The sequence below is a fragment of the Phaseolus vulgaris genome, chromosome 5 (assembly GCF_051622355.1).
Source record: "Phaseolus vulgaris cultivar YP4 chromosome 5, ASM5162235v1, whole genome shotgun sequence".
In the NCBI taxonomy this organism is placed as follows: domain Eukaryota; kingdom Viridiplantae; phylum Streptophyta; class Magnoliopsida; order Fabales; family Fabaceae; genus Phaseolus; species Phaseolus vulgaris.
This window is the reverse complement of record NC_143502.1, coordinates 42,816,066-42,831,359: the sequence shown is the minus strand read 5'-3', so window position 1 is coordinate 42,831,359 and position 15,294 is coordinate 42,816,066. Positions and strand designations below refer to the sequence as shown.

Sequence of the window (15,294 nt, the reverse complement as noted above, 5' to 3'; positions counted from 1 at the left end):
GTGAAAATAAGAAAATAAAAGTAATAGTCACCTTATCTCTTGAAGCAAAATTATAAAAAATTATAATTTAACTAAACTTTATTAATATTTAAAATATAAACCATAGAAAAGTAGAAATGTAAAGAATATAGTATAAAACTTAATCTACATCTTTAAACTAAAATAATTGTACGTAAATTGATGTACTTACGCGTTCGTAAACATGGCTTAATAGTCAATACGATTTTAAAACAAAATATGAATTAAATATGTAAAATAAGTTTTTGAAAAAAACCACATCTCACATGGATTGGTACTTTCTTACTTTAAAGAATACGAGAAGCTTAATTTGCAGGCTGATAAACAATTTTAATTTATTTAAGGATTAAATATATTTTTCTTCCGACTTATAACGAAATTGATTTTTGTCCCTAGTACAAATTTTAGATTTTTTAATTATTTGTAATAAGAACACTATTGAAATAAGTCGAATATTTTTTGCAATGTAAATAATAAATTTATAGTTTAGACGGTATTATACTATTATAACATCAAAATCAGCGATGGATTAACATTAATATTTTAACATCCTAGTTTACATTGAAATTGGTTTGCCGTAATTTTTTTTATTTTATTTTTTTATCAGCAAAAACTAAATAAAATAAAAATGAGACACTTCAGAGGTGTCTTAATCTTTATACATACACTTCAGGGTATCTCAATCATTATATAGAAAGTGATCAAAGTTAACCTGCTCAATACTCGACCTACACACATTAATCGGACTCTACCAACCATCAAATCAATCCTCAAGACATAATTTTTTTTTATAAAAATTAATTCCAATAATTTTCTTACTATTGGATATCTAAAGTTTGGACTAACGATAAAAATTAATTTAATATAAAAGTACGAAAAAACATATTTAATTATTTATTTAAAATGATGGCTTTATATATTTATGAGAATACACAAGGAATTAGTTTAAACCACGCGACATAGTTCACTTTTTTTTTTCTTTTTGTAAGATACTGTCTTGACTTTTGATTAGAGATTCTTGTAATTTAAAGAAAAGGGTGGCTTTTGCAACATTGGTTGAACGTCTTTCCAATATCTAAAAACAAAGTGTGTTATTCTATGGTGTGGTGCCAATGGATTACACAATCCAAATTCATCTCAAACATGCATTATTATATATACCTTAAACACGTTTTAATGACTTTTAAGAGATTTGGAAAAACAATTTAATCACAATGCCTTATCCATAATGTCAAAGAATGTACCTATTTTTGTATATTTTATAATAACTAATTAAGATGTAGGATTGCCCAAATTAATTTTGATTTAACCAATCGAATGGAGTTTGGTTTCGTATGGTTACTTCTTTATTCTTCTTGTATGAAAGTTTTTTTCTTTTGTTTTCTTTCTTTCTTTCCCTTGTCTTTTTCCCATGAAAAGAAAAACTAGGAAATACCTAAGATCTAGGAAGAAATAGGACACGTTATACAAGGAAATCAAACCCCATGCTCCTAATTTTAAGGAATAGGAAAAAACTTACATGCATGAATGTTTTGATGTTTGCTTATAAATGAAAATGTTTGGATGGTAGTTATTGATGAAATTTGGAAGCATAAGAATAGACATATCTTTAGAGGTGAAGTGATTCATCATTCCGAATTTATTTTTTTTGTTTAAGTAAATGTTTGGTCTTGAATTACAACTAAATTTGTCTCTACTTGTTTTTCCTTGTCTGATTGGTGTCTTGATCCGGTGACTTTTTTGTTTATGATCAAGAATCTCCTTAAATAGTTTAAGGGTTAGACTATCACTAAAGTGATTCATATATTTTTATTTTTATTTTACCGATAAAAAAAAGGTTTTGTCCTTCTTTCTTATTATTTCTTATAAATTTGTGTGAAAAATAAAATTCATTTGTGTTTAGTTTGTAGAAGTTTCATATACTTGTATCCTGGTATAACACATGTTAGAGTATACTTTAAAAACAAAAGAAGGACGAATAGAAAAAAGTATCTGGAGTACTAGGATGTTTATGTTTGGAGATATTCCACTTTGTTTAGGTTTCTACTTGCAGCAAATGATTTTGATGAAGAAAGTAGCACCATAAAAGAAAGATTCGTCATGTTTCAACATAACTGGGTGGCATCTTCCTCGTGCATTTGTAAGCCTATGCAGCTATCTACAAAACTATATGCTTATTAGGGTTTATATGCCTATGCTATCATCTTAACAATCACACTCTTTTCCATTTAAAAGAAAAAAAAAAAACTCTATCACATAAAGTTTTGTTTTTTCTTTAAATTTCTCTTCAAATATTTACTCAAACTAATTAATCACGAGGCGAACACGGTATTGGAGATTCCACATAAAAAAAAAATAAGAAATTTGGTAGTATATAAGTGTATACAAATCTTACTTAATAAATCAATTTTATAAGGTTGAGTTAGACTTAAAGTCTGTTTTTTAACGTGTTATCAGAGTCATTTAAGATATATCCTAACAAAAATTTGTTAAACGACCAGGTCATATGTTGAACGAGTTGACAAATTTCGCTTCTCTTAATAAGTTCACTTCTTAATACATATAATAATTATGATATAAATGACTTGAATCTAGGTCAAACATTATTTTCACTTATTTGATTGATTTGATAATGACAAATACAAATTATAAATTATTATTATTATCATATAAAATTATAAATTTGTAATAATTAATACTTTTCAATCATATATAATGGGTTCATTAAGATTATTTTTTTTTAAATAGTTGGTAAGAAAGTTATATCAATGATTATTTTATTTAAATAACAATGCAATTTTGTTAGTATAACACTTAAACATTAAACTCAATATACTCAGTGTACTTGACAACTTGGTTAATATACTTTACAAAACCATTCTTAGGAAGAAAGAACATGAAAATAAAATAAATATGACAAAAATGTCAAATTTTCACTATTGAAAATAATAAAAAAAAGAAAAAAAGTTTTGTATACGCATGGATCCCTACATCCACCTTTTTCTCAATTAAAAAGGTTTTAGTACTACTAATATAGTTCAACATCGTTTAAGAGTCAAAGTCAACAACAATTTATATACTATTTACTCTCTCAACCTGTTAAAACGTTTTTTAGAACAAAACTGTGACGGAGTTTAAAAACTTCAAAACAGATAATATCCTAACAAAACTATCTCAAAGAATATATTTGACAGCACAAAATTAAAAAATGCATTGAGAAAAAGATATAGTATTTTAGTTAATTTTATTACAAATATGCTCAGCATTTTATTAAAGAATAATGATGAGACCAATAAACAGAGATGAATACTTATGTGTCTGAAGTGTAGTGTAAATCTTAAGCATTATGTGATGATAATTTTGTTGCAATGTTGTTGTTTTTAGAAAAAGAGAAGAAAGAGATAAGGTGAGAGAGAAAGGCATCTTTCATATGAAAACACTTTGCATCAAGGTACACTAATGGAGAAGCAAAGGGTTACATAATTGTAGGCTTTTGATTCTGATTTCTCACTCATTCACAACACAATAGAGCAATGCTAGAGCCTTCTCAAGAACACAACAAACTATGGTGGAGACAAGACTCACGATAATTATTGCACGTGTTTCCTTCAAACTGGACCCTCTCCTATGGCTACTCTCATCTCTTGCTTTTTTAAATCAAACTTTACCAATTCAAAAACCTCATTGAATACTACTCTTTTGTTCTTCTTCTTTACCAATATGATCAAAAATAATATTCATTAACCAAATAAAAATTCATTTATAATGAAAGATGTTCTTGTAAGAGACACTCTCAGAGTAATTACTACTCGTTGAATAATTGATCTTTTTCTTTTAGTTGTGTTCTCCTTCCTTTCTCTTCTTTTTTAGTATTTGGATTGGGACTATACCTATAAAAGGTTATTCGACAACAATTAAATAAGTATTCGATATTCAGTGCAATTAATGTTATAATAATGATGTACATTTGTCTTGATTGTTGTATCTATTTATAATATATGAAGAAGCCTTTTACCGTTGGATCTAATTAAAACACGTATCGCAATTAACATTACAAGAAAATCATCAAATAGAAACAAATTCTAGATATAAAAAATAATTAATTGTTATATTAACTAAATTAGAGACCATTTTAGAAATTAAAAAGATTTTTGGTTTCTCAATTAATTTCTATTATTGTTAAATAGTTTCTAAATTGATATCTAATTAACTACCAAGTTTTTAAATAAAAATTATTTAGATTCTAAATTTGATAGCAAAACCTTTAATTAGATATCAATTTAGAAACTATTTAACAATAATATAAACTAATTTAGAAACCAATTTTTTTTTAGTTTCTAAAATAATCTTTAATTTAATCACTATAGTAACTAATTATTTTTTATTTTTAAAGTTAATTTTTATTTGATAATTTTTTTTAGTAGTGTAACGTTAATATTACTTAATTTTTTTACAATTTAACTAATATTAACATACATTAATACGTTCAAACTCATATTTTTCATTCCTATAAAACTATTGTGTCTTTGAAACATTCAAATTCGGCGGATAAGATAATACTAGTTTAGTTATAGTGTATCTAATCTAAGTTTTATCCTTAAAAAAGTAGTTTCAAAATTGAATTCGTATTAATAAAATAATAAATAAATACTCCTTAAAATAGTATTCTAAGTTCATAAACTATAATACTAATAACTATAAATATTAAATTTTTTATTTTATACGTTCTTTCAAAAAATATCTTTGCTGATAAAAAAATACGTTATTAAAATTCAATTATCCATACATGTCTAGTCAATTATACTATAGTGTTCAGCTTTAAGTCTCAACCCACGTCCACTGATGATAAAAATGATTTTTTAATTAAAAAATAAAATGTTATTTTTTATTATTTAAAAATAAATAAATGGGGTTACATCAAACAGTTTTATTGATCCTTATGAACTAATAATTTTTGTGTTATTTTACCTTTTTTTTAAAGTCAAATGAATGATTTATTTTGTTCAAAAGTTAAATCATGAACCATTTTTCGGTCAAATGATTGATTCGGTCCAGTTTTCATTTCAGATCAATGATTAGGTATTTAAGTTAAATTAAAGGTGAGTTTTTTTTTTCTAAAAAAATCCTTTGCATTCTATTATTCTTTAAACTATTAATATATCATTTTAATAATTTTGTTTATTTTTAAACTAATAATTTGCTGGCCAAACTTTTGTCTTCTTATAAGTTCAGCAACTATTGTCCTATTTGTAAAGTTAGGATTAGGGTTAAATAGGTTAAGTAATCATTTAAAAACTGGTGCAGGTAAATTAATTTGTTTTCTTATCAAAGTGTTGTAATTTATTTAAAATTACTTTAATATTTTTTAAATAAATAAAAAGATAAATCGTGGTGGAAAATCTGATTTATTATTATCATTACTGTTATTATTAATATTATATTAAAATTATTATAATAATGTTAAAAATTAACACTTTTATACTTTTCTTATTACAGTAATAACAGTACAGATTATTATCATAGTCTTACTATAAATAATATTATCATAAGTATTAGTATCATTATTAATTTTATTGTTATTATAATGTACAAAGAAATATATGTTTAGTTTTAATAATAAAATCGAGGTTATACTTTGGCATGCCACTTCAATATTATAAAAAAAATAAAATTAAAATTGTGGTTTTGAATGATGAATTCGTTCAATTTAAAAAAAAAAATAAAACTGTGTTTGTAAATACGGTTTTTATTATAATTTTTTTTTTAAATACAATTCATCTATTTTTGTAATTTTATGAAAAGTTATAGATTTAAATAATTTTGTGAAAAAATACCTATTTTTGGTAGGAGAAAAGGGGACTAATTAGGCAACGTTTTGTCTAAAAAATGTATTAAAAAACATGAACTTTTGGAGCTTTTTGAGTAAGGGTTCCACTAGCACTATTGCACTTAAGTGAATCACTTATATATGAAAGAGCATGACAATTAATGACAAAAAAAAAATAACAAAAGAAAACCCAGGACAACTCTAATGTAGTTTTTTCTTTCTGCACCTCTTTACCTTCTTCTTTCACTCATATGTTATGTGAAAAGATATTTTTTTTCTTAAGTAAAATAAATAATCATAATTCCTACACACTTCACTTTCTTTCCAGTTTTCACCCCCACAACACCCAAGAATCCTATTTGAGTTTGTTCAAGCTTTGCAATGGTTCTTTACATTGTTTGGTAGCATTTTAGAGGTCATTTGTGGTCTAGTTATCATGTATTGGAGATTTGGGTTGGTTTTGTGGTAGAAAATGTTGGTTTTTCATTGGTATTTGACTGGTTTTTCATTGATTTGAACCTCTATCATTTTTTTTATTTTATAAACACATTCCGGATTATAAAATCTGAAAGTTATTTATAAATTCTAAAAATGTTTCCAGATTCTACAAATGTTAAATATATTTTTTTAACATTTATGTATAATTGTTTTGTTCGAATTACACATACATGAATATATGAGTACTTTCTGATTATGGAAAAAAAGATATTAACCCTAACTATGATGAAGTACACCCATAAGCAGCGCGTTACCTCGCTTCACATCATATCTCTACTGTTGTTGTGCGAGTGTTGTTGGATGAACTCACACATGATGTGATCACTTGGATATGGTGACCACTGCTCGAGTAGGCCTTTCGAGTCTATTTATTTATTAGACAGTTTATCATGTTTGAGTGTGTGTTGCGCCAATATAAAACTATTCCACAACCTTTGATATCTTCTCAGGGTGTTGTTGCACATGTTATCAATGAAATGTGGTTACAATTTGTCTCCTCGTGACAGGTATGACATGAACATCTTCTTCATCTACATACGTTTCTGCGTTAGACAATTGTGATGCTTCTCACTGTACTTTCATGAAAAGTTAGATCAACATTCACAAGAGATATAATTTCACTCACTAATCAAATTTCAAGGACGTGTTATTGTTGCACTTCTTCTATCTATCATTCTATCCTCATGCATTTACAAAACCTTTCTTATACTTTATTTACCTCTCCTATAGATAATATTTTTAGACATGTCTTGAAATAAATTTTTGAACTATAAATTACATTTTTGAAGCATGAAACCATAACTTCAAATGGGTCCTTTGTATAAATATTTGAGAGACTATGAAAAGAATATACCAATGTGCCCATAAGTTATATTTTCAATTTATTTCAACAAGTTATCCTAGATTGTTTATGAAAACAACTTGTACAAATATAGTTTAATCCTATTTTCCTTTCAATTATAAAAGCAACTTATTGATAAGCACTTAATTAGACTGTTTGTAGAAACACAGTAATTAGTGCCTTTTTAACAAGTGTTTGCTTATGCTGCTATGAGGTGAAACTAAAACCATAATTCTTATCTGATATAGGTAGTTTGTACCTATATTCCAATGGACATGATTTCTGTAGTGACTAACAGTATGTTTAAGTTACCATTCAACTGAAGATAACCCAAGTGTTTCTAGATCCATGGCTCTTGTTTTTTTTTCTTTATTTAGTGCATTGGAATGTGAAAATTCAAGTTTGATAAGCCTGGTGGATGAAAGCTGTGAAATTTGTAAATATTCCACTACTCTCAGAAGAGATTGTGAAAGGAACTCTGGTATTAACAGGTGATTGTTGTTGGAAAAAGGAGTTAAGACAATGAATAGATATTGCTTTGATGCTTGCAATCCTAATCTAGATCAATTTCAAGGACTGATCCTGGTGCTTTCAAGTATATTTGTGCATGACACAATTTTAACTGTTATTTCAATACGTTCAATATAGTCCTACATCACTTAAAAGACGAGATTAAAAACAGTTTATATATACTTTTTCACCTTTAAACTCGGAAGCACTTTTTAAAGACAAAATTATAACAGAATTTCGAGTTCCTAAACATGCAATACCTCAGATACAGATATTGACCTGATAATATTGTCTTAACTGATTTGAGGTCGGAACCGATTTGTCAAGAGAATGCAGGAAGGTAACTAGAAAGGGTGTTTAGGCTGATCCAAATTCAGCAAACCACTTTTGATGGCGTTCAATGTCAGCCTGAGAAACACTTGGTTGGACTTTCTTCAAAGCTTCTTTAAAATCACACATTGCAACAGGGTCCTTGGAAATCTCATCTTTGGACATCTTCTTGATCTCATCACGCGTCTTTCCTGCTATTTTGCGTCTCATACCATTCAGAGAAGCATCACGGCACACATTTGTCAAGTCATCTCCACTGTACCCTTCTGTCCCTTTGGCCACTTCATCTATGTTCACATCAGGGGACACCTGCATGATGCCACACAACACTTCATTTTGTTTTTGCTGCTTCTACTCAGAATAACACAATCCATGTATTCATGTTTCATTCCATAACTAAATCAGTGAAAGGGTTTGCAAGAAAAGATAATAAACAACATAGCATGAGAGTAATGTAATATGCCTCTACAGTCCTCAGATTGATACGGATCAGCTCTTTACGAGTCTCCAAATTTGGAAGAGGAATGTATATACGTTTTTCCAGCCTTCTCCTGCTTTGCATCAGCACCAAATGGTATCAACTGAGTGGCACAGTAAAAGTATGTAGAACTGATGATCATTTGAAGAAAGAAAATGATGCAGAAAAGCAAATATAGACCTCAGGGCCTCATCTATGTCCCATGGAAAGTTAGTAGCTGCCAAAACCATTACTATCTTACGGTTCCATCTTCATTTGTGGAACTATTGTTCACACCATCAACCTGAACTAGAAGTTCGGACTTCACCCTTCTGGATGATTCGTGCTCCCCAGAAGCCCTGATTAAAACAACTCAACTCAATCAGAGTTCAACCTTTTAAAGGGTGAGGTGAAGGGACCATGAAGAAGAGATGTTAGAGATCTCGACTAGAGATAAGAACATTTCATGCAAATCTCAACTTATAAACCGGTTTTATGAGGTTGAATTAGACTTAAAGTTCACTCAGACTATTTACTTACTTACCCCCTAGCATTCTTAATAAGAGTATTGACTTACTTACTTACCCCCTAGCATTGCATAGAGAATCAATCTCATCAATGAAAATGGTACTGGGTGCATGTGCTCTTGCAAGATCAAACAAGCATCGAACCATGCGCTCGCTCTCTCCACGCCATTTAGAAGCCAAAGTTGCAGAAGAAACGTTGAAGAAAGTGGTGCCACATTCAGTAGCAACTGCTTTAGCAAGAAGCGTTTTCCCAGTTCCTGGAGGCCCAAACATGAGAACACCTTTCCATGGTCTCCTTATTCCCTGCAACAACACAAAACAGTGTTCAATTGAACTCCTCATCCTCTGCTTAGACCCACTAAAGCAAAAGTTTTCATCACCTTCATGTATCTGCTACCTAACCTGGAAATATTGAGGCATCCACAAGGGAAGCAGAAGGGCTTCTTCTAGAAGGCTTTTTGCTTGAGTGAGCCCTGCAACATCATCCCATCTCACACCAGGACACCTTTCTAACACATCCCTTTCCAACATTTCCGCCATCTCAGGATCAGGACCTTCATACTCATACTTCTTTGACTTCTTCCCATCTCCATTCTACTATCCATCAACAACAAGAAAAATATTACTTTGCACCACTTTACAATTATGATGTGATACAATATAGAAAAATGTTACTTTCAAAATTGTAAATTAAAATGCATCCGCAATTTTAAAATTGTTCTATTCCAATAAAAAAGTTGTTTTTCTTTTAGTTATAATCTTATGAATGATTCTCAATATATCACCACATACCACAGTGTGTAATTCCAAAATTACTTTATTTTACAATAATGATACATTGAGTAATGCAAGTTATCAATATATCATTTTCTTATATGAAAGAAGTTGTAAATATTATTCACTCAATATATCATTGTTATTCACAAGACAAACAACTTACTTACAACTGAACGTGAACAACCACCTGTCCTGGTCCCCTTTCCAGAAGCACCACCGCCGCCGTTTTTTCCATTCGTCGGTGGTCGGGGCCCAGAGCTAACCCTGCTGGGCTTTACGGCACGAGTGGCGGGCCTGGTAGAGCCTCGACACCAAGCCCCGTCCTTTCGAGCAGTGGGCCTGGGCTCTCCACTTGGCGGGCTCCAGACGTCGGGGTCGCAAGGAGAGGTACTGGGAATGGGATACTCCTCAGACGGTGATCGTGATCGAGTTTCCTTAAACGCCCTTCTCTCCGCGTCTAGTTGTTTCACCACTTGGGTTTCATCGCACACCGCTTTCTTAACGTTCATCCATTTGGCTCTCACCAAAGGGTCGTCGACGGAGTTGAGGTGGTTACTGATTTGGGCAACGGCGCCGTCGAAGAAGATGACGGAGGTGTAGTAGACTCCTTCCGCCGCGTATTCTCTAGCCAATTTAAGGTGGTCTTGCATGCCACTCAACCAACTCTTCCCACTCATTTTTTCTTTTGCATTTCACACCAACTGGCGTTCTCTTCTTCATCATCTCATCTGGGTTCCTTCTCTCATTCTGAGGTCAGCGTCTACTCTGTTCGGTAGGATCGGATTTGGAGTGCTTGGCGTTGGCTGTGCTGGTAACAGAATGGACCCACCACCACCACCCAACAAACTTGCCATTTCCATCTCAATTTTTGAACCACTATCACTGTTCCATCGCCGCCACCTTCCACCAAGTCTTATTTTCTTTACTTTTGGTAATAAATAATACCTAAGAAGTCAATTTTAACTATGATTCAACCTCATAAAATCAAATTTGTAATCTCAAATCTCTAATCTATATCCAATTTATAGTCTTGTTCTCCATAAAATTTTGGAAAAATTCTCCGTAAATGATTTTTTCCTGAAATTCCGCATAAGAATCTCCACTGAACATGAGACAAAACGCGATAGATTTCAGGTCAAACGGATAAGTATTCACCCAGGAAAAAAAATCAAACAGTTTCACACACGAACGAACCCCTTCCTTTCTACCTGCGCAGTGATGAATAAAAAATTTATTACTAATCTTGTGGGACGAGTCTCGGGCTCAAATCTCAGCCAAAACACAATAGAAACAATGACGAATGTCTGGTAAAAATTTCAGACCAAAATACCCAAGGAGTAATGCGCAGTAAGTCCCAGACCGAGAGTGACCAAAATCGATTTTCCGAAAACAAAACGTCCTGGCTTTTCTTCCTTGTATCTTCTTTCAGTGATTTGTTTATGGACGTGCCTCCTTACCTGGGTGCAAACAACATATGAAAGTACTTGTGTGAATTTTTTCAGCACAATACGGACCCGAAAAAAAATTTCAGAAAGTAGGGCGAAATTTCACAAGTTTTGCTAGAGGGTAGCCTTAGTCTACACAAAATTTCTGAAAAATTCTCCCGAAATGGTTTTTTCCGAAATTTCGCGTAAGAATCTCCCATGAATTTGGGACAAAACGCAACAGTTTTAAGGTCAAACGGATAAGTATTCACCCAGGAAAAAAAATCAAACAGTTTCACACACGAACGAACCCCTTCCTTTCTGCCTGCGCAGTGATGAATAAAAAATTTATTACTAATCTTGTGGGACGAGTCTCGGGCTCAAATCTCAGCCAAAACACAATAGAAACAATGACGAATGTCTGGTAAAAATTTCAGACCAAAATACCCAAGGAGTAATGCGCAGTAAGTCCCAGACCGAGAGTGACCAAAATCGATTTTCCGAAAACAAAACGTCCTGGCTTTTCTTCCCTGTATCTTCTTTCAGTGATTTGTTTATGGACGTGCCTCCTTACCTGGGTGCAAACAACATATGAAAGTACTTGTGTGAATTTTTTCAGCACAATACGGACCCGAAAAAAAATTTCAGAAAGTAGGGCGAAATTTCACAAGTTTTGCTAGAGGGTAGCCTTGGTCTACACAAAATTTCTGAAAAATTATCCCAAAATGGTTTTTTCCGAAATTTCGCGTAAGAATCTCCACTGAATTTGGCACAAAACGCGACTGATTTCAGGTAAAACGGATAAGTATTCACCCAGGAAAAAAATCAAACAGTTTCACACACGAACGAACGTTCCTTTCAGCCCGGGCAGTGATGAATAAAAAATTTATTGCGAATCTTGTGGGGCGAGTCTGGGGCTCAAATCTCAGCCAAGACTCAATAGAGACAATGGCGAATGTCTGGTAAAAATTTCAGACCAAAATACCCAAGGAGTAACGCGCAGTAAGATTCAGACCGAGAGTGACCAAAACCGGTTTTCCTAAAACAAAACGTCCCGGCTTTTCTTCCACGTATCTTCTTTCTGTGATTTTTTTATGGACGTGCCTCCTTACCTGGGTGAAAAACACATAAGAAAGTACTTGTGTGAATTTTTTCAGTGCAATACGGACCCAAAAAAAAATTTCAGAAAGTAGTGCGAAATTTCACAAGTTTTGCTAGAGGATAGCCTTAGTCTGCACAAAATTTTTGAAAAATTCTCCCAAAATGGTTTTTTCCTGAAATTCCGCGTAAGAATCTCCACTGAATTTGGGACAAAACGCGAAAGATTTCATGTCAAACGGATGAGTATTCACCCAGGAAAAAAATCAAACAGTTTGACACACGAACGAACCTTCCTTTTAGCCCGGGCAGTGATGAATAAAAAATTTATTGCGAATCTTTTGGGACGAGTCTCGGGCTCAAATATCAGCCAAAACTCAATAGACAAAATGACGAATGTCTGGTAAAAATTTCAAACCAAAATACCCAAGGAGTAAGGGGCAGTAAGTCCAAGACCGAGAGTGAACAAAATCGGTTTTCCGAAAACAAAACGTCCTGGCTTTTCTTCCCCGTATCTTCTTTCTGTGATTTGTTTATGGACGTGCCTCCTTACCTGGGGACAAAACGCGACAGGTTTCAGGTCAAACAGATAAGTATTCACACAGGAAAAAAATCAAACAGTTTCACACACGAACGAACCTTCCTTTCTGCCCGGGCAGTGATGAATAAAAAATTTATTGCGAATCTTGTGGGACGAGTCTGGGGCTCAATTCTCAGTCAAGACTCAATAGACACAATGACGAATGTGTGGTAAAAATTTAAGACCAAAATACCCAAGGAGTAAGGCGCAGTAAGACCCAGACCGAGAGTGACCAAAACCGGTTTTCCGAAAACAAAACGTCCTGCCTTTTCTTCCCCGTGTCTTTTTTCTGTGATTTGTTTATGGAAGTTCCTCCTTACCTGGGTGCAAACAACATAGGAACGTACTTGCGTGAATTTTTTCAGCGCAATACGGACTCGGATAAAAATTGCAGAAAGTTAGGCGAAATTTGACAAGTTTTAGTAGAGATAGCCTTGGTCTGCACAAAATTTCTGAAAAATTCTCCCGAAATGGTTTTTTCCTGAAATTACGCGTAAGTATCTCCCATTAATTTGGGAAAAAACGCGACAGATTTCAGGTCAAACGGATGAGTATTCACCCAGAAAAAAATCAAACAGTTTCACACACGAACGAACCTTCCTTTCAGCCCGTGCAGTGATAAATAAAAAATTTATTGCGAGTCTTGTGGGACGAGTCTGGGCCTCAAATCTTAGCCAAAACTCAATAGACACAATGACGAATGTCTGGTAAAAATTTCAGACCAAAACACCCAAGGAGTAAGGCGCAGTAAGTCCCAGACCAAGAGTGAACAAAACCGGTTTTCCAAAAACAAAATGTCCTGGCTTTTCTTCCCCGTATCTTCTTTCTGTGATTTTTTTATGGACTTGCCTCCTTACCTGGGTGCAAACAACATACGAATGTACTTGCGTGAATTTTTTTCAGCGCTATATGGACCCGAAAAAAAATTGCAGAAAGTAGGTGGAAATTTCATAAGTTTTGCTTGAGGATGGCCTTGGTCTGCACAAAATTTCTGAAAAATTCTCCTGAAATGGTTTTTTCCTGAAATTCCACGTAAGAATCTCCACTGAATTTGGGACAAAACGCGACAGATTTCAGGTCAAACGGATGAGTATTCACCCAGGAAAAAAATCAAACAGTTTAACACACGAACGAACCTTCCTTTCAGCCCGGGCAGTGATGAATAAAAAATTTATTGCGAATCTTGTGGGACGAGTCTGGGTCTCAAGTCTCATCTGAAACTCAATAGACATAATGACGAATGTCTGGTAAAAATTTCATACCAAAACACCTAAGGAGTAAGGCGCAGTATGTCCCAAACCGAGATTGAACAAAACCGGTTTTCCGAAAACAAAACGTCCTGGCTTTTCTTTCCCGTATCTTCTTTCTGTGATTTGTTTATGGATGTGCCTCCTTACCTGGGTGCAAACAACATACGAACGTACTTGCGTGAATTTTTTCAGCGCAATATGGACCCGGAAAAAAATTGCAGAAAGTATGGCGAAATTTGACAAGTTTTGGTAGAGATAGCCTTGGTCTGCACAAAATTTCTGAAAAATTCTCCCGAAATGGTTTTTTCCTGAAATTATGCGTAAGAATCTCCACTGAATTTGGGACAAAGCGTGACAGATTTCAGGTCAAACGGATAAGTATTCACCCTGGAAAAAAAATCAAACAGTTTCACACAGGAACGAACCTTCCTTTCAGCCCGGGCAGTGATGAATGAAAAATTTATTGCGAATTTTGTGGGACGAGTCTGAGGCTCAAATCTCATCCGAAACTCAATAAACACAATGACGAATGTCTGGTAAAAATTTCAGACCAAAACACCTAAGGAGTAAGGCGCAGTAAGTCCCAGACCGAGAGTGAACAAAACCGGTTTTCCGAAAAGAAAACGTCCTGGCTTTTCTTTCCCGTATCTTCTTTCTGTGATTTGTTTATGGACGTGCCTCCTTACCTGGGTGCAAACAACATACGAACGTACTTGCGTGAATTTTTTTAGCGCAATACGGACCCGGAAAAAAATTGCAGAAAGTCGGGCGAAATTTCACAAGTTTTGTTAGAGGATAGCCTTGATCTGCACAAAATTTCTGAAAAATTCTCCCGAAATTGTTTTTTCATGAAATTCCACGTAAGAATCTCCAGGTCAAACGGATGAGTATTCACCCAGGAAAAAAATCAAACAGTTTCACACACGAACGAACCTTCCTTTCAGCCCGGGCAGTGATGAATAAAAAATTTATTGTGAATCTTGTGGGACGAGTCTGGGCCTCAAATCTTAGCCAAAACTCAATAGACACAATGACAAATGTCTAGTAAAAATTTCAGACCAAAACACCCAAGGAGTAGGCGCAGTAAGTCCTAGACCGAGAGTGAACAAAACCGGTTTTCCGAAAAGTAAACGTCCTGGCTTTTCTTCCCCGTATCT

The 15,294-nt window shown here is 33.2% G+C and overlaps 1 protein-coding gene and 1 long non-coding RNA gene across 2 annotated transcripts; one reads left to right on the top strand and one right to left on the bottom strand.

Moving 5' to 3' along the window:
* Window positions 1-1,319: 1,319 nt before the first annotated feature.
* Window positions 1,320-3,712, top strand: LOC150027662 (uncharacterized). The gene is made up of 2 exons (XR_016521103.1): window positions 1,320-2,158; window positions 3,403-3,712. It is a non-coding gene; the product is annotated as an uncharacterized LOC150027662 (long non-coding RNA).
* Window positions 3,713-7,686: 3,974 nt separating this feature from the next.
* On the bottom strand, window positions 7,687-10,697 carry LOC137835988 (katanin p60 ATPase-containing subunit A1). The gene is given in 7 exon segments (XM_068644777.2): window positions 7,687-8,333; window positions 8,488-8,575; window positions 8,683-8,746; window positions 8,749-8,840; window positions 9,067-9,311; window positions 9,411-9,602; window positions 9,953-10,697. Coding segments are annotated over 7 exon segments (1,473 nt in total). The 5' UTR covers window positions 10,463-10,697; the 3' UTR covers window positions 7,687-8,051.
* Window positions 10,698-15,294: the final 4,597 nt, after the last annotated feature.